The 19,346-nt window shown below is 43.2% G+C and overlaps 2 protein-coding genes across 2 annotated transcripts; one reads left to right on the plus strand and one right to left on the minus strand.

The window, feature by feature from the left end:
- Positions 1–1,289: 1,289 nt before the first annotated feature.
- Positions 1,290–3,591, minus strand: LOC123449949 (E3 ubiquitin-protein ligase SINA-like 10). The gene is made up of 2 exons (XM_045127326.1): positions 3,222–3,591; positions 1,290–2,126 (listed from the first exon to the last, which is right to left on the minus strand). Exons 1-2 carry the CDS (start codon positions 3,555–3,557, stop codon positions 1,461–1,463), a joined length of 1,002 nt encoding a protein of 333 aa, XP_044983261.1. The 5' UTR covers positions 3,558–3,591; the 3' UTR covers positions 1,290–1,460.
- Positions 3,592–17,874: 14,283 nt separating this feature from the next.
- Positions 17,875–18,821, plus strand: LOC123450896. Its single transcript, XM_045127940.1, has 2 exons — positions 17,875–18,573; positions 18,657–18,821. The coding sequence occupies exons 1-2, from the start codon at positions 17,875–17,877 to the stop codon at positions 18,819–18,821; spliced, it is 864 nt and encodes a 287-aa protein (XP_044983875.1).
- The last annotated feature ends 525 nt before the right edge of the window (positions 18,822–19,346 follow it).

The raw sequence follows: 19,346 nt of genomic DNA on the forward strand, positions 1-19,346 counted from the left end.
AGAAGACCGACAGAGACATAGAATTGTTAACTCGCCTATATAAATTGGTTCTTAGTAGAGGAAACCCAACTTCACTAACAACTTGCAGCACCTCTTTATGCATGCACTAGTTGCCAAGCTAAAATTACACTTTTATGTAGGGTGGGTGTTTTGGGCTTTTTACACGAAACGGCCCTTTCTCGATACTAGTCTCACTCAATTGTTGGATTACAACTCCACTTCATTGTCCCTCGGAACCCCTAAAAAACACTTTAACGCCGTTCTCCTTCCTGAAGGCATCACTATAGGCCCTTTGTCGTCTCTGGTAATGCTTGCTCAAGACCCTCTCATTGTTGTCGTTGTGTTGCGGCAAGCTTCGTGCTCTTGGTGTTGCCTTGGCTCATCTTTGCTCAATGATGGTGTAAGATGCCTCACAAACTTGCTAATTGTTTAGATTTTCTGTGCCAGAACCTCAATCAAGGTTCGCATCTGGTATGGCACTCGTTGATTGGGGATGCTCCAGAGTTATGCTGTGGGGGTCGGTACACTCGGTTTTCGGCTCGGTTTCCCTCATAAACGGGTCAATTTTGTTAAGGTTTTCGATCTGGTTTTCCTTATAAACCGGATCACTGCTCTAGCATATTGGTCACTATGCGTACTATATTCAGGTGGGGACCTCCCACCCGATGATTCTACAAAAATAACACAAACATTCAGCCCTCCAGTGGCAACTCTTGCTCAATAGCCATCAAAACAGTAGAAATATCTGGGATCCTGGACAATTCCGCAAGACCGAAATCATCGACTGAGAAGCATATCGTGAATGGGACTCCGATGACGAGGATGATGATCGTGGATGGAACTCCAACGACGATGATGACAACGACAACGGTGCACTGGTTGGTTGGATCTCTTGGGGCACAAGACTGGCAACGAGATCGTCTTCCTGTGCCACCAGTAAAAGCGTTGTGCCTAGGCCTGCTACCTTGGGCACCTCCAAGCTTGAGTATCTCTTTCACCAGTATAATTTGGATGATTATTTTTTGCTAATATGCAGGAGCCATATGTGTATGTAACTATGTATACCCCTGCAGGATCAACATACTTTCTGATCAGAATGGCACATCCGTTTATTTGATTCAAGTAATTTGGTTCAGGAATGGTACATCAACGATATTAGTGGAGATATGTATTGTTTGCTTACCTGGACATCTAGGGGTTATGATTGGAATCTTGTTCTGCTGATCATCCTTACTTACCTGAGATAAATGGTGCTCGTATAGAAGGATTTCGAGAAGAAAAGAAAAAAATTGAAGTTTAAAACCCTTCTGTAAATTTAGACTGGCCTTTACAATGTTGTAATTGCCAGGTGGAACTACTGCTTCTCTACATACACATGCACAGGCTGAAATTATTTACTCAACAAATTTACATTCTACACACATCTACATTTTACAACACAGAGAATGACAATCTCACTATCATTCAGAGGCAGACCTCCCAACAGAGACACTGAGTGTTATGTTAGTAGAACTGCAGAAATCATATGGAACCAAAAGAAAAGCTTCTGTAGGGTGCAGACCTCCCCACTCCTTTGTGTTTGTGACAGAGGCCTTGAGTCTCAGGCAGTTTTCAGGGTTTCTCCTACTGTCTGCTTCGATCTCGTAGGAGAACTTCCAGTTCAAATCACCCGTCCTGAGGCAAACTATGGAAAAGGCATGCCCGAAGGGCGTCATGTTCTTGTTCAGGAGCAGGAAGAGGTGATCGTCCTCTCCAAGAAGAACAAGAAAAGGCAGGGACGCCTCCAAATTCACTTCAAATGACTGTCCGTAGACGAAATGCAAGAAATCAGCACTATGATCGACAAGGAAGTGGCCTGACCAACGCCCTGTGAAGCCTCTGTATCCACAGCCAGGAATCGGGCACGTTGAAGGAGCAAAGAGGCAAGCTTCTTCGTGTCTGTTTCTTTGTGTGTAGCTGACCAACTCGCAACAGCCCCACTTGGCATATGCGCAGGAGGACTTGATTGACTCGACAATCTTCTCCAGTGCAATGTTTCGCGCAAAGATCGCATCATGAGAACAAATGTGACACTTGTTGCTGAGCCTGGACCAGCAGGACAAGCATGCTACATGGCCATTTTGGCACTGGAAAATACACAAAAAAACTGTGATCGTAACAAGTATAATCTTCTCTAAATTACCATCATTCGAGAATCAAGAGACCAATCCAAATGCCAGCTTTAAGCTTGATTTGTGCCTTAAATATATTTGAACTTGATTTACTATGTTAAACATAAGCCCAAACATTATATGGATCAGATGGGTTTGGCTTTCTGGAGTTGACTGCATATGTTCAGCGAAGTAAACTGTATGTAGGTGTTTAGAACCAGCCAGTGAATGGTTTTTGCTCACAATTTCTATCAGATGCCCTTGGGCAGTGATGCTCCATGATGGTTTTAGCAGCATAGCGCTCTTTCTAGCAGTACAGATGAGTCCTCTGTGTGCTTATTAGCTGTGCTGTTCCACTAAACTGATACAGTTTACGCTGTTTGTCTCTTTGTTAGTAACTTATCAACTGAAACATGCAATGACCTTCAGAACAAACCCCAGGTACCTATAATGGAGGAAAATGCATAGCTCCGCGAGGAAGGAATTCAAAAAGAAACAATGGACTGTGACACTTAAACTATATAGATCAGCGTGATCTTTGTTTCTTACTTGCTTGACAGTTCGACAATCACTTGGAGGTTCTAGAACCTAAAAGATAGAAACTGTTTCAGAAGGAAATTTAACAGAGCAACTAACGAAAGGGAAATCAGAGTATCTTGAATCCCAAAATTAGTTATCCTTCCATATGCACAGATTTGTGCCTGGATGTGGCAGGGCGTTATGTCTGTGTCAGATCAGTTCAACTGATTCAGTTGACAAGAATAATGGGGGCATTGGCTCAAGAATTGCATTTTTAAAACTGGTTTGTGCTCTCGGTGTCATAAGGAACAGTGGATACTACTACTAATTGTGCAGTCACCCAACTGCTTTGCTGCCTATCATCATCATCTCTGATCCCCTCCTGCCATAGCTATGGATTTTCATAATTAGCTCAACAGAAGCGATGCCGGCTTAATTAGCGAACTCCAATCAAATTGGCACAGCAGAGCAGGAAATCAAGCAGCAGCAGCAGCAGCACCATGGATAATTTGGCAGAGCAACATCCTTCATCCGGTTATTTTATTTTTTTACCTGGTAGAGGGGAGGGCAGAGGGGCTCGAAGCAGATGGAGCAGTCGAGCAGGTCCGGATCGATCCGCATGCTGATCCCCACCGCGTCGCCATCCCCGCCGACCCTCCCCACCTCCCGACCGCACCCCGCCACCGCCCTCTCCTCCCGCTCGCCGCCCGCGACCTCCAGTCTCCGGGCCTTGGGGGGCGGCCCTCCACCGGCCGCCCCGTCGTCAGGGGAAGCGCTGCCGTCGCGCTTCCTCTTCTCGGACCCGGCGTCGGCGGCGTCGGTACGGCCGGCGGCGGTTGGTGGAGGGTCTTCGTCGGCGTCGGCGTCGGCGAAGGAGAACTTGGCCATGGAAGGAAAATGGAGTAACCGTATTACCTTTTGTTTTTTTTCTTCCTTCTTGGGGTGTCTCCTGTGCAGTGTTCGTTCTACCGCAGCGACGGGACGCACGCCACGGTGGATCATTTGGGCCACCACCGTGTCACTCACTCTTGGGCCCGGGGCCACCTGTCAATGGCATAAATCGTGCCATCTGTTATGAAGAGTATATTTATGTATCACCCTTATAAAAGCAAGAGAAGAGGCAGATCCAATGAGGTCCGTCACCCGTTATCTTTCAAAAAAAAAAAAAAAATTGCCACGCCCGCACGATCTTTCGCTTGCTCCTCCTCCTCCTTCCAATGGACGCCTTCGCAAGAGGCAAGAGCACACCTATCCTAAGCCGTTCCCACGTCGTCCGTCGCCTCCCGCTCGTCGTCCGTCGTCGCCGTGTGAGAAACGCGGCCGTGAGCAGCTTCCCGCCGACACTTCCCCACCTCCCGCTCGTCCGCCGTCGTCACCTGACAAACACGATCGTGAACAGCTCCCCGTCGATCCATTGTCGTCGTGTGACAAACGCGACCATGAGCAACTCCTCACCGATCTACCGTCGTCTCCCGCATGTTGTCCATCGCCGCCGCTTGGCAAACCCAAGCGTGAGAAGTTCCCCGTCGGGCCTCCTCTCCTGCCCCAAGAACGCGGGAGCGGCCCCCTGCATTCGTCGTCCTTCTTGTTGCCAGATCTACCCTTCTCCGCCTAATCTCCACGACAACGATTCTGCTCTATCCATCGGTATGTAACGACCATGTCATCTCTCTCCCTTCCAATCCGTGTAGTATTTTTCCGATGGTGTTTCTTTTTTATGGTAAAACTCGGCGACCATAACCATTGTGTTTCCTTTCCTTGTATTCCTTGGTCATAGTTTTCCTGAATCACCGTGATTTTCATTAGCTGTATAATGTAACTGATAAAGTAAGGCATGCTTGTTTGCTTCGATCAAATTCGGCTCTGTTGTCAAATGAAATTCTAGGTAATAATAAGTTGGCAGCAGTACTATTTTTCAGGAAGATTTCGCATGATGGACATGAGTGCTCTTTCGATTTTGCTTAGTTGTAGGATAAAATGATCACCCAACCACGCTAAATGTATTTAGCTGTATAATACTCATATGGTTAGACTTCTTTCTTCTGTTTTATATTCTAAGTTTTTCGTAGACATCCAGTGACCTTTGCACCGATATCTGTAGTTGATGTTGTTAATGTTGTTGTACATACTATGTACTGTTATAACAACGGTATTAAATTCTAAAATTCAAGCCTCCAATAGTATGTGGCTGAATTGCTAAAAAAAATTTCTTACTATTCTAGGGACAAACAACCTATAGAGTCATGGAGTACAATACCAAAATTCAAGCTGCAAAAGTGACTCAATTTCTTTTCGCTCACAAGTAACTACACTGGTAATTGACCATGTGTGGATCTGATTCACATGACCATATTTTTTATGTTTGACATTCAATTTCTAGATAAGATATTGTTTTATGTATTATCATGGGTGCATTTCTTAAGTTTCAATTTGCTGATATTTACACAATACTGAGCATCCTATGAATGCATGGTTGTGGCCATCATTAAGAGCATTCTTCCTCTGGACTATTTTGTTGTTGTACGTTAGTGTTTTGATTCTTGCAAGTTTGACAAACGCTTCACAAAATTAGGTTCTTGTTAACAATTTCAGAAGTGGAGGCTGGCATGCAGCTCGTGTGCACAGAGGAGAAGCACACTTCACTAAGAAGTTGTTGCCGCTAACCTTGGTGCCACTGCCAGTGACGAAACTTGATAGTGAGCCTCTTCTTGCCACCTCTCAGTTCTTCCCTTTTGCTTTTGATGATCTCTGTTCATGTTGTTAGTGTTCAAAAATATATTTCATTGTTCTAGATGACAATTTTGTTGGTCGCTATCAGTGTTGTGCATATACACCTAGGCTTTAAGTTGTGATGATGTTCCTATAAGATGTTGTTGAGATCATGGAACTGAAATTGCCATTAGAAATTGAGATTTGTTAAGTGTTCCTGTTGCTACCAAACAAAAGCTGGTATGTAATCTACAAACCAGCATAGTTGACAAGTGTGATTTGGTAAATATATACACTTTTGCTTCGGTAGACCCCCCTAAACACATTGACGGCTTAGATCTCAATATACCTCTTCATAATACACTAGTAGGAAAAGGGTCATCAGTCCCGGTTCCAGAGGGGCTTTAATCTCGTTCGCCAACCGGGACAAAACTGTCGGGGAACGTCGCATGGGAAACAAAAAATTTCCTACGAGCACGAAGACCTATCATGGTGATGTCCATCTACGAGAGGGGATGTGTGATCTACGTACCCTTGTAGACCGTACAGCAGAAGCGTTTAGTGAACGCGGTTGATGTAGTGGAACGTCCTCACGTCCCTCGATCCGCCCCGCGAACCGTCCCGCGATCAGTCCCACGATCTAGTGCCGAACGGACGGCACCTCCGCGTTCAGCACACGTACAGCTCGACGATGATCTCGGCCTTCTTGATCCAGCAAGAGAGACGGAGAGGTAGAAGAGTTCTCCGGCAGCGTGACGGTGCTCCGGAGGTTGGTGATGATCTTGTCTCAGCAGGGCTCCGCCCGAGCTCCGCAGAAACGCGATCTAGAGGTAAAATCGTGGAGATATGTGGTCGGGCTGCCGTGTCAAAGTTGTCTCAAATCAGCCCTAAAACCCCACTATATATATGAGAGGGAGGGGGAGCCTTGCCTTGGGGTCCAAGAACCCCCAAGGGGTCGGCCGAGCCAAGGGGGGAAGGATTCCCCTCCCAAACCGAGTCCTACTTGGTTTGGAAGGTGGAATCCTTCTTCCCTTTCCCACCTCCTCCTTTTTTTTCCTTTCCTCTTTGATTTTCTTCCCAATGCGCATAGGCCTCTCTTGGGCTGTCCCACCAGCCCACTAAGGGCTGGTGCGGCACCCCAAACACCCATGGGCTTCCCCGGGGTGGGTGGGCCCCCCCGGTGAACTCCCGGAACCCATTCGTCATTCCCGGTACATTCCCGGTAACTCCGAAAACCTTCCGGTAATCAAATGAGGTCATCCTATATATCAATCTTCGTTTCTGGACCATTCCGGAAACCCTCGTGATGTCCGTGATCTCATCCGGGACTCCGAACAACATTCGGTAACCAACCATATAACTCAGATACGCATAAAACAACGTCGAACCTTAAGTGTGCAGACCCTGCGGGTTCGAGAACTATGTAGACATGACCCGAGAGACTCCTCGGTCAATATCCAATAGCGGGACCTGGATGCCCATATTGGATCCTACATATTCTACGAAGATCTTCTCATTTGAACCTCAGTGCCAAGGATTCATATAATCCCGTATGTCATTCCCTTTGTCCTTCGGTATGTTACTTGCCCGAGATTCGATCGTCGGTATCCGCATACCTATTTCAATCTCGTTTACCGGCAAGTCTATTTACTCGTTCCGTAATTAAAGATCCCGTAACTTACAGTAAGTCACATTGCTTGCAAGGCTTGTGTGTGATGTTGCATTACCGAGTGGGCCCCGAGATAACTCTCCGTCACACGGAGTGACAAATCCCAGTCTTAATCCATACTAACTCAACTAACACCTTCGGAGATACCTGTAGAGCATCTTTATAGTCACCCAGTTACGTTGCGACGTTTGATACACACAAAGTATTCCTCCGGTGTCAGTGAGTTATATGATCTCATGGTCAAAGGAACAAATACTTGACACGCAGAAAACAGTAGCAACAAAATGACACGATCAACATGCTACGTCTATTAGTTTGGGTCTAGTCCATCACGTGATTCTCCTAATGACGTGATCCAGTTATCAAGCAACAACACCTTGTTCATAATCAGAAGACACTGACTATCGTTGATCAACTGGCTAGCCAACTAGAGGCTTGCTAGGGAGAGTGTTTTGTCTATGTATCCACACATGTAAATGAGTCTTCATTCAATACAATTATAGCATGGATAATAAACAATTATCTTGATACAGGAATTATAATAATAACTATATTTATTATTGCCTCTAGGGCATAATTCCAACAGTCTCCCACTTGCACTAGAGTCAATAATCTAGCCCTCACATCATCATGCGAATTACATTGTAACAAATCTAACACCCATACAGTTCTGGTGTTGATCATGCTTTGCCCGTGGAAGAGGTTTAGTCAGCGGGTCTGCTACATTCAGATCCGTGTGCACTTTGCATATATTTACGTCCTCCCCTTCGACGTAGTCGCGGATGAGGTTGAAGCGTCGTTTGATGTGTCTGGACTTCTTGTGAAACCGTGGTTCCTTTGCCAGGGCAATGGCACCCGTGTTGTCACAGAACAAGGTTATTGGATTCAGTGCGCTTGGCACCACTCCAAGATCCGTCATGAATTGCTTCATCCAGACACCCTCCTTAGCTGCCTCCGAGGCAGCCATGTACTCTGCTTCACATGTAGAATCTGCTACGACGCTCTGCTTGGAACTGCACCAGCTTACCGCACCCCCATTAAGAATAAATACGTATCCGGTTTGCGACTTAGAGTCGTCCGGATCTGTGCCAAAGCTTGCATCGATGTAACCTTTTACGGCGAGCTCTTCGTCGCCTCCATACACGAGAAACATCTCCTTAGTCCTTTTCAGGTACTTCAGGATATTCTTGACCGCCGTCCAGTGATCCACTCCTGGATTACTCTGGAACCTACCTGCCATACTTATGGCCAGGCTAACATCCGGTCTAGTGCACAGCATTGCATACATGATAGAACCTATGGCTGAAGCATAGGGGACGGAGCGCATATGCTCTCTATCTTCATCAGTTGCTGGGCACTGAGTCTTACTCAATCTCGTACCTTGTAAAACTGGCAAGAACCCTTTCTTGGACTGTTCTATTTTGAACCTCTTCAAAACTTTATCAAGGTATGTGCTTTGTGAAAGTCCTATCAGGCGTTTCGATCTATCCCTGTAGATCTTAATGCCTAGAATGTAAGCAGCTTCTCCTAGGTCCTTCATAGAGAAACTTTTATTCAAGTAATCTTTTATGCTCTCCAAAAACTCTACGTTGTTTCCAATCAGCAATATGTCATCCACATATAATATTAGAAACGCCACAGAGCTCCCACTCACTTTCTTGTAAATACAAGATTCTCCAACCACTTGTATAAACCCAAATGCTTTGATCACCTCATCAAAGCGTTTGTTCCAACTCCGAGATGCTTGCACCAGTCCATAAATGGATCGCTGGAGCTTGCACACCTTGTCAGCATTCTTAGGATCGACAAAACCTTCGGGTTGTATCATATACAATTCTTCCTTAAGGAAACCGTTAAGGAACGCCGTTTTGACATCCATCTGCCAGATTTCATAATCGAAAAATGCAGCTATTGCTAACATGATTCTGACGGACTTAAGCATCGCTACGGGTGAGAATGTCTCATCGTAGTCAACTCCTTGAACTTGTGAAAAACCCTTTAACACAAGTCGAGCTTTATAAACGGTCACATTGCCGTCAGCGTCCGTCTTCCTCTTAAAGATCCATTTGTTCTGAATAGCCTTGCGGCCCTCAGGCAGTACCTCCAAAGTCCACACTTTGTTCTCATACATTGATCCTATCTCGGACTTCATGGCTTCTAGCCATTTGTTGGAATCTGGGCCCACCATTGCTTCTTCATAATTTGCAGGCTCATTGTTGTCCAACAACATGATTGATAAGACGGGATTACCGTACCACTCTGGAGTAGCACGTGGTCTCGTCGACCTGCGTGGTTCGACAGAAACTTGAACCGGAATTTCATGATCATCATCATTAACTTCCTCCTCAACCGGCGTCGCAACGACAGAGGTTTCCTCTTGCCCTGCGCCACCATCCAGAGGGATGAGAGGTTCGACAACCTCGTCAAGTTCTATCTTCCTCCCACTCAATTCTCTCGAGAGAAACTCCTTCTCGAGAAAAGCTCTGTTTTTAGCAACAAACACTTTGCCCTCGGATTTGAGATAGAAGGTGTACCCAACTGTCTCTTTTGGGTAACCTATGAAGACACACTTTTCCGCTTTGGGTTCCAGCTTTTTAGGCTGAAGCTTTTTGACATAAGCATCACATCCCCAAACTTTAAGAAACGACAACTTTGGCCTTTTGCCAAACCACAGTTCGTATGGTGTCGTCTCAACGGATTTGGATGGTGCCCTATTTAAAGTGAATGCAGCTGTTTCTAATGCATAACCCCAAAATGATAATGGCAAATCGGTAAGAGACATCATAGATCGCACCATCTCTAATAAAGTACGATTACGACGTTCGGACACACCATTACACTGTGGTGTTCCAGGCGGTGTCAACTGTGAAACAATTCCACATTGTCTTAAGTGAGCACAAAACTCGAAACTCAGATATTCACCCCCACGATCAGACCGTAGGAACTTGATCTTCTTGTTACGATGGTTTTCAACTTCACTCTGAAATTGCTTGAACTTTTCAAATGTTTCAGACTTGTGCTTCATTAAGTAGACATAACCATATCTACTCAAATCGTAAGTGAAGGTGAGAAAATAACGATATCCGCCGCGTGCTTCTACGCTCATCGGACCACACACATCGGTATGTATGATTTCCAACAAGTCACTTGCACGCTCCATTGTTCCGGAGAACGGAGTTTTAGTCATCTTGCCCATGAGGCATGGTTCGCACGTGTCAAGTGAATCAAAGTCAAGTGACTCCAAAAGTCCATCGGCATGGAGTTCCTTCATGTGCTTTACACCAATATGACCTAAGCGGCAGTGCCACAAAAATATGGCGCTATCATTGTTAACTCTAACTCTTTTGGTCTCAATGTTATGTATGTGTGTATCACTATCAAGATTCAATATGTACAATCCTCTCACATTGGGTGCATGACCATAAAAGATGTTACTCATAGAAATAGAACAACCATTATTCTCTGACTTAAAAGAGTAACCGTCTTGCAATAAACAAGATCCAGATATAATGTTCATGCTCAACGCAGGCACTAAATAACAATGATTTAAGTTCATAACTAATCCTGATGGTAACTGAAGTGAGACTGTGCCGACGGCGATTGCATCAACCTTGGAACCATTTCCCACGCGCATCGTCACTTCATCTTTCGCCAGCCTTCGTCTATTCCGCAGTTCCTGTTTCAAGTTGCAAATATGAGCAACAGAACCGGTATCGAATACCCAGGCACTACTACGAGAGCCGGTTAAGTACACATCAATAACATGTATATCAAATATACCTGATTTTTCTTTGACCGCCTTCTTATCAGCCATATACTTGGGGCAATTGCGCTTCCAGTGACCCTTACCCTTGCAACAGTAACACTCTGTTTCAGGCTTAGGTCCAGCTTTGGGTTTCTTCGTCGGATTGGCAACAGGCTTGTCGCTCTTCTTCGAATTACCCTTCTTGCCTTTACCGTTTCTCTTGAAACTAGTGGTCTTATTCACCATCAACACTTGATGCTCTTTACGGAGTTCAGACTCTGCGACTTTCAGCATCGCAAACAACTCGCCGGGAGACTTGTTTATCCCTTGCATGTTGTAGTTCAACACAAAGCCTTTATAGCTTGGCGGCAGTGATTGAAGGATTCTGTCAGTGATAGCTTCTTGCGGGAGTTCAATCCCCAGCTCAGCTAGACGGTTTGAGTACCGAGACATTTTGAGCACATGTTCACTGACAGACGAGTTCTCCTCCATCTTGCAAGCATAGAATTTATCAGAGGTCTCATACCTCTCGATCCGGGCGTTCTTCTGAAAGATAAACTTCAACTCCTGGAACATCTCAAATGCTCCATGACGCTCAAAGCGACGTTGAAGTCCCGGTTCCAAGCCATGCAAGACTGCACGTTGAACTATTGAGTATTCCTTCTTACGTGCTAACCAAGCGTTCTTAACATCCTGATCAGCCGTAGCGGGTGGTTCATCTCCTAGCGCAGCATTAAGGACATAATCCTTCTTCCCAGCTTGTAAGATTAGTTTAAGATTACTGATGACGGGAAAATGGGGCGATAGAAAAAATACTAACTACGCGTCCACGTCATAGAGACAGATAGGATATAGTATTTAAAGTGCGCGAATGTAAACGAGACAAATATCAAGTATTGCGGGTACTTTATTTCCAGCATTCTTACATTTACATAAAAGAACTGTTAATTACATCTCCGAAGAGAAAACCCCTGATTAAGAATTCCAACATTTCTAATACAAAGGATTACATCACATATGACTATTACACACTATAAAAAAAATGGAAGATCCTCCTCGCTGTCGTCAATGCCGGCATGCTCGAGGGAGCTTTAACCTTTGTTGACGTTATCACATGTAATGCCTTTCATTTTATATGTTTCTTCGACTTATACTGATATTGGCAGTACATGTATGCATGCTTGAATGGCTTTATCAATTTATTTGGATTTATCTTACTTGTATTATTACTAACACCACGTAACACTCATACCGTGTCCGTGTGTAGCGTAACCAAGTAAAATGGGTTTGTGACATGTGATTTTTATGATGCTAACAGTTTAGGCTCTTATAGCATTGGAGCATTTTATAAATATATTTTTATATGACATTGACGCCGGATGTTGGAAGGAGCAGTTAATCTTCTTCAAATAATCATGATGTTTGGTAATATATACATGACATATTTTAACCATCATATTTACTTGATTTTACTCACATTAGTTTGATCATGCGAAATATTCCTAAGTGCGTGCATGGGTTATTTAATATGCCCGATCAATTAATCAACCTTTATGTTTGTTTTATCATATGCGGATTGTACTTTTGATTATACTCTATGGTTTTCCTTAATGATTAATTGTCGCATGCACTAAAGGGCTATAGGATCATGTGCGTGGTATTTCCTACATGCACGAGAATTTAAGCAATGCATGGTATGCTTGTCATACAATATTTTGTTTGAGTTAACATATTTACCTCGCGAGCTTCATTTATTTTACTACCAAAATATTTGGTGTGATAACATAGTTTTGGTTTAGCTAGGCATACTATTTGATTTCATCTTACTTTGCATCATAGGATAAATGACACATATGGAGGGTGCAACATGATTTAGTGATATACATATTTGAAGTGACTTGGCTTATGTCAATATGACCAAACCAAGCACAATATTTATATCTAGATACATTTAGAGTACACCTTGGTTTGTGTCAATATGACCAAACCAAAGACATGATTTTATCAAGTTAAATAGTTTTAGTGCAACTTGGTTCATGTCAATGTGACCAAACCAAGAGGCCCAATTTAATGGTATGTGAATTTAGAGATATTTAGATAATACCATCATGAACCAATAAATGTCAAATTTCAGGAACATATGTTTCTTAGTGCCACTTGGTTTGTGTCAATATAACCAAACCAAGGGCCAATATTTTATCAAGATGTCAATTTTTAATAACAACTTGGTTTGTGTCAATGTGACCAAACCAAGAGGCCCAATTTAATGATATATGAATTTAGAGATATTTAAATAATACCATCATGAACCAATAAATGTCAAATTTCAGGAACATATGTTTCTTAGTGCCACTTGGTTTGTGTCAATATAACCAAGCCAAGGGCCAATATTTTATCAAGATGTCAATTTTTAATAACAACTTGGTTTGTGTCAATGTAACCAAACCAAGAGTTATGAGGAGAAAACTCCATGGCTGTGTCAATATAACCAACCAAGAAGTAAGAACACATCTGGCAAATATGAAGAGAGATTCCCTAGTTTGTGTCAATGTAACCAAACTCGAGAATTATGAAATAAAACTCCATGGTTGTGTCAATATAACCAACCAAGAAGTAAAAATCATGTAGCCAATATGAATAAATATTTCCTAGTTTGTGTCAATATGACCAAACTAGAGAATAGGAAGAGGAAGCTCCATGATTGTGTCAATATAACCAACCAAAGAGCAAACAATGAATTTATATTTCCATCTCGCAACCTTTTCTTTTCCCACGTACGGAGTAGTAGAGGAAGGAGTTCAGCTTGCCTTGTTTCTCACCTTTGCGGTAGCGTCGGACGAGCGGCCGGCGGTGATGTCGACGACGACGAGACGAACAGCCGGCGACGACGACGAGCGTATGATGACGACGGCGGCAAGCGGACGGCCGGCGGCGACGAAGCGATGGATGGATGATGTGCTTGACGATGTGCTGATGTTTATGGGAGCAATGGATGAAAAGCTTGTGGATGGATGAATAAAAAAAAGGCCAGCCAAGTATACGCGGAGCGAGCATGTATTTATAGAGAGGGGAGAGTAACGCAACGTTGCGGATGGACGGCCACGCACCGGAGCGCAGGGACGCGCGCGCCCACGTCCTTGATCGTGGGAGCGTGGGAGATCGTGGCAGCGTGCTTGCCTTTTCTGTATTTATATATTTCTTTAATCATCAACTAATCCCAGGATATTTTGACTGATCAACTCCATTACGCTGTGTGGATTGAACTACCAGTACTAGCTAAGCGTATGGGCCTTGGCATCATCCCCACCCATGTGCATGCATGCGGGCTTGTACGTGACCCATAATGCATGTATATATGTAGGGCATTTGTTTAACATGGGCTAACGCTTCATTAGCTCTAGTGATCGACTAAACCAATTTCCTTAACGTGGCATGAGACACAAACATGAGAAATGTTTTCTTCGTGATAATTCTATGATGGCGGCCGATATATTTTTATATTTTTAATATATCATCATAGGAAAGATTTATTTCTTGTACATGCGTCGTGTGACATCCCATTTAAAGTGTTGGAATAATGTTCAAATTTACTTCGAGATCTAATATTTAGTAGTATCAACGACGTCTAAGACGACTAGAATTTGCCGTTGGTGTATACGAGTCATGTGTCCTCTATATTTTAGAATAAATTTTGATGACTGTTTATTTTGTCACATTTTATAATTTCTTGGCTCTTTCAAGTATCCACATTATCGACATTTGGCAATATATCATATGCCAATTTCATTGTCAACTTAATTTGAGCGGTTTACTATATTACTTCTAATTAATTCTTTTCATTACAAAACGGATTCTAGCATTTTGCATTTCTATTTTATGTGGTTTATGCATTTTATTTTATCTTGGTCAAAATCTATGTCAACAGATGCCCCTCGAGGTCTTAATGCGAACACTTGTTTATTTGTGATTCGGATTTAGGAGCTCGAAAGTATTTTTTTTTTTGGTGCAACCCGTGTGTCACGTACCGTGGCCTCAATTTAAAAAAAATTGTTGAGGCTTCCGATCGGATAAGGAGTCCGGCTCCTGGAAACTCTATTAACGCGCGTTGCTGTTAGCAGTATATCGGATAAGGAGTCCGGCTCCTGAAAACTCTATCAACGCGCGTTGTTGTTAGCAGCATATCCCAAACCAGCTAACAATATATACTTATCATGTCCTCCTTCTCGTATTCAAGCACGCATTATTTTTCTTTCCTCTCCTTTGGTTCGCCCTCCAAGCAGGCGCTCAACCCTTCTAGCAAGTTCGTTACTTGCATCACTTGGTCCTTTTTGGTAAGTATGTCATCAGCCAATCTGCGGTACATATCTCAGTCGTGATGATTATTTGATCCAATTTCTTTCCTCGGTTACATATAGGAGTGCGAGTGTTCCATTACGACTTGTCAATCTCAGAGTAGAACAGATCGTCATGTGCTTCTGGTGAGTTTCGTGTGTTCAAACGAGCATCCATATTTATCACGTAGATTGCGTGGGAAATTTCGATCTAACTTTTTTTGTTTGCCTCTTCTTTCTATTAGGCAAGTTCCATCAGGATTTGATTGATTTAGATTGATCTCTGCGTCTCCTCTTCAGCAAGGTATATCCTCTCCCTTTTTTTTTACTTGTACCTACAGCACCATGACATGCAGCCTTTGCATATGCGATCAAACATATTAATCTGCTTTAGGTATTTTAGTTTCATGGTTGGCGTGCCGGCAAGCCTCTATACGAGCTTGGTCCGTCGTACGACCATGAGAATTGATGCAATTTTTTTCACATGCATCGTTTGATAATTTTGACTAGCTCTGATGACTAATTATAGTGTCTTCATGTATGTGCAGTTATCACATCCGGTCTATATTTCTTGCTAGCAATATTTACGACGATCTTGTGTTTACTTCGCATATCGGTAAGTGTATGGCTGGTTTTACGTATTATCCAAAACCAAAGGTGTTTCATACCTTAATCCCACTTCTGACCTCTCTTTCTTTTGTTTATAGATAAGCTGATCACAGCCTGGTGCAGAACAGATTGCTCTCTATTTGGCTGTCTTGTTTCTCCAGAAGGTATAAATGTATAACCTAATATTTATTTCATTAGATATAGCAAGGTTTAACCAGTCACGGGACATGCATGATCCATTTATTGGAAATTATATACACTGAACTTATGGTTGACGTGCCGGCAAGTTTTCGACTTGGTCCGTGGTACACCCATGAGTACATATGTGTATGTACTATAATTTTGTTAATTATTTCTCATTTTATGTGATTAAATGAAAAAATGTTGTCATGCGAGTTCGCTCATGGTTGACGTGCCGGCAAGTTTTCAACTTGGTCCGTCGTACACCCATGAGTACATATGTGTATGTACTATAATTTTGTTAATTATTTCTCATTTTATGTGATTACATGAAAAAATGTTGTCATGCCAGTTCTCTCATGGTTGACGTGCCGGCAAGTTTAAACTTGGTCCGTCGTACAACCCTGAGTAGCAATATTTATGTGGGATATTTTCCCATTTTTATTTTATATTTTATGTCATATGAATGGAGCAAATATGGTGTTACAAATGCAAATTTTCTTACGGTTGACGTGCTGCCGGCGAGTTTTATATTTGTAAACTCGGTCCGTCGTACAACCATGAGTACATATATGTATGTAGCATAGTATTGTTATTTTCTAAAAGAAAATTCTCGTGGTTGACGTGCCGGCGAGTTTTATATTTGTAAACTCGGTCCGACGTACAACCGGCCGCATAAACATTTACAATCTTGTCGTTATGTTTTAACATTTTCTTACTATTTCCTTCCGTTCTTTGTTTTGCAGAGCGGTGCCTGCCTTTGGGGGAGGTAATTGTTCGCAAAGGCTGGTAATATTACTGTGGCTCTCCTTTTATTTATTTATTCTTGTTATGGTTTAATAATTTTAAATGTATTTATCTAGATGGTGCTTGGTGGACCTACCCTTTCATCATTTCAGCTCAAATTATCTGAGTTAGCTAGACAACATATGTATGAACCAGAAACAGATGAATCAGCTAACCCTAAACTCGGCAAGTCAAATGCGAGAGTAGGGAAATTGGACCCCTCGGAACTCGGATGGCACTCTGAAAATTCCTTTGAAGCTTTGAGTTATCATCCGCCGGCACCTAAGCCGAGGGTTGATTTAAAATGTGCTTTAGGGGCTAGAATGGTGTCACGACAGTTAGGGTGGGAGCACCATCGTGTTCGGCACGTCAGGCGCCCGAATGGTTATATTGAATGGGCTGTCGAGGTTCTTCAGAATCACTCATTTGGTCTTAAAGGGGGTGAGGACCACACCGATTATATCTGTGGGGCCATATATTGTTCCCTCTACAACTATAATGTTTCCCCTTTTTTTGTTTCGGTCTTTGCTAGAAAAATGGAGTCCACAAACGAACACTTTCCTATTCTCATGCGGTGAACGTACAATCACTTTACTTGACATGCTTCTTATGGCCGGGCTTCCTATCACCGGAGATCCTTATGAGGAATATATCCCTTCACTCAATCAATTAGATCCTGCATTGCTTCTATACCCAAACTTCTTATCCGATCTTTTGCGAACATGGGAAGAGCTTTCTGATAAGCGTGAGGACAAATTGGTATCTTTCCAAGATTGGTGTGATCATTTCCACAACCGCCATGACAAACCCTTAACTTTTACTAGCATGCGTGATGGACGCATTTATCTTGCGGCATTTATCGCCATTTGGTTGTGCAGTTTTGTCGTTGTCGGTGGTGGACCGTATATTCGCCCAGGCGTTCTTGTCATGGCATCTTGGATTGCGGTAGGACGCAAAATTTCACTTGCTCCGCCAGCTTTGTCCTCTATATATTTTTCTCTCCGACGTATTAGTAGACACCCTGTCGGGCCCTCATTTTGCAAGAAACCTTGGGCGACTCATTATATCATAGGTTGGATGTATCTCTATTTGAGGAAATCATTTGGGCCTAAGGGGAAGGGAAATCATCTTCCTACTCCTAAGATCGTGCCGATGCAACCAACCATGATACAAACGATGTTCAGGCCACCGATTGAATTCACGTCCGAGATGGCACATGAGTATCTTGAGGAACCTCAAAAAATAAGTTGGTGTCCTTATTCCTCGCGTAACTTGATTGGAGTAGATCAGCTACAGAGGGCTTACATGATTTCTATCCGACGGGCTATTCTTCCATGGAGGTTTCTACTTCAAAACATTGATACATGTGTAGCCGAGCCATATCACCCGGACCGTGTAGCTCGCCAACTTAAGTTAGACCAACAGATACCATATAATCCTTTGATATCCTTATGGACAACAGACGTTGGCGTGGCGTACACATACTGGTCACATCTATTTCTCCCAGCTCAGGAGGGAATTCATCATCCTCTCAACAGCACTTATGAAGGAAAATGTGACGTGTCATGGACTAGATGGTGGAACAAATTTTTGCATCCGTTTACCATTATTTTGGATAAACTTAAGGCTGGTAGTCCACATGGGGAAATCTCATATGATGAGAGAAAGGAGGCGTATAAGCAAAAGGCAAAAGAATTTATGCTCCCTCGGGAACTCTCAGATTCTGATTTTGTTATAATAAAGGAAGTGTCAGCAGACTGCCAAGACGGGTACATTAATGGTATTGAGGCCACAGAGAAAGAGATAGCAGAACGTTGGAATCATATTTTGGGTATTTTTCTTTCAGATGATGAACCTGCTATGGCCTCTCGACGTGTGAGTTAGCAATCTTTATTTCGTTTTGGTTTAAAATTTTCCATCATTCATCCATATAACATACACATGTCACTCTTTTTCAGAAGCGGAAGAATAAGAGTAATGTTATTGACTCTTCCTTTAGCGCTTTGCCTCCAACGGATATGCAAGTTGGTGAAAACCTCTCAACTTCCAAGCTAAAGGAACCAAGTACAACTAAAGCTATTTCTTCTGATGAGGAGGCGAGTACATTAGCGATGGATGGATGATGTGCTTGACGATGTGCTGATGTTTATGGGAGCAATGGATGAAAAGCTTGTGGATGGATGAATAAAAAAAAGGCCAGCCAAGTATACGCGGAGCGAGCATGTATTTATAGAGAGGGGAGAGTAACGCAACGTTGCGGATGGACGGCCACGCACCGGAGCGCAGGGACGCGCGCGCCCACGTCCTTGATCGTGGGAGCGTGGGAGATCGTGGCAGCGTGCTTGCCTTTTCTGTATTTATATATTTCTTTAATCATCAACTAATCCCAGGATATTTTGACTGATCAACTCCATTACGCTGTGTGGATTGAACTACCAGTACTAGCTAAGCGTATGGGCCTTGGCATCATCCCCACCCATGTGCATGCATGCGGGCTTGTACGTGACCCATAATGCATGTATATATGTAGGGCATTTGTTTAACATGGGCTAACGCTTCATTAGCTCTAGTGATCGACTAAACCAATTTCCTTAACGTGGCATGAGACACAAACATGAGAAATGTTTTCTTCGTGATAATTCTATGAT

Source organism: Hordeum vulgare, chromosome 4H (assembly GCF_904849725.1).
Source record: "Hordeum vulgare subsp. vulgare chromosome 4H, MorexV3_pseudomolecules_assembly, whole genome shotgun sequence".
NCBI lineage: Eukaryota > Viridiplantae > Streptophyta > Magnoliopsida > Poales > Poaceae > Hordeum > Hordeum vulgare.

Excerpts from the sequence above, each read along its gene's own strand:
- LOC123449949 (XM_045127326.1), bottom strand. The coding sequence starts at position 3,557 with ATGGCCAAGTTCTCCTTCGCCGACGCCGACGCCGACGAAGACCCTCCA. Across the intron at positions 2,127-3,221 it reads TCTGCCCTCCCCTCTACCAG|TGCCAAAATGGCCATGTAGC; the intron begins GTAAAAAAATAA and ends TGTATTTTCCAG.
- LOC123450896 (XM_045127940.1), top strand. The coding sequence starts at position 17,875 with ATGTTCAGGCCACCGATTGAATTCACGTCCGAGATGGCACATGAGTAT. Across the intron at positions 18,574-18,656 it reads CTGCTATGGCCTCTCGACGT|AAGCGGAAGAATAAGAGTAA; the intron begins GTGAGTTAGCAA and ends ACTCTTTTTCAG.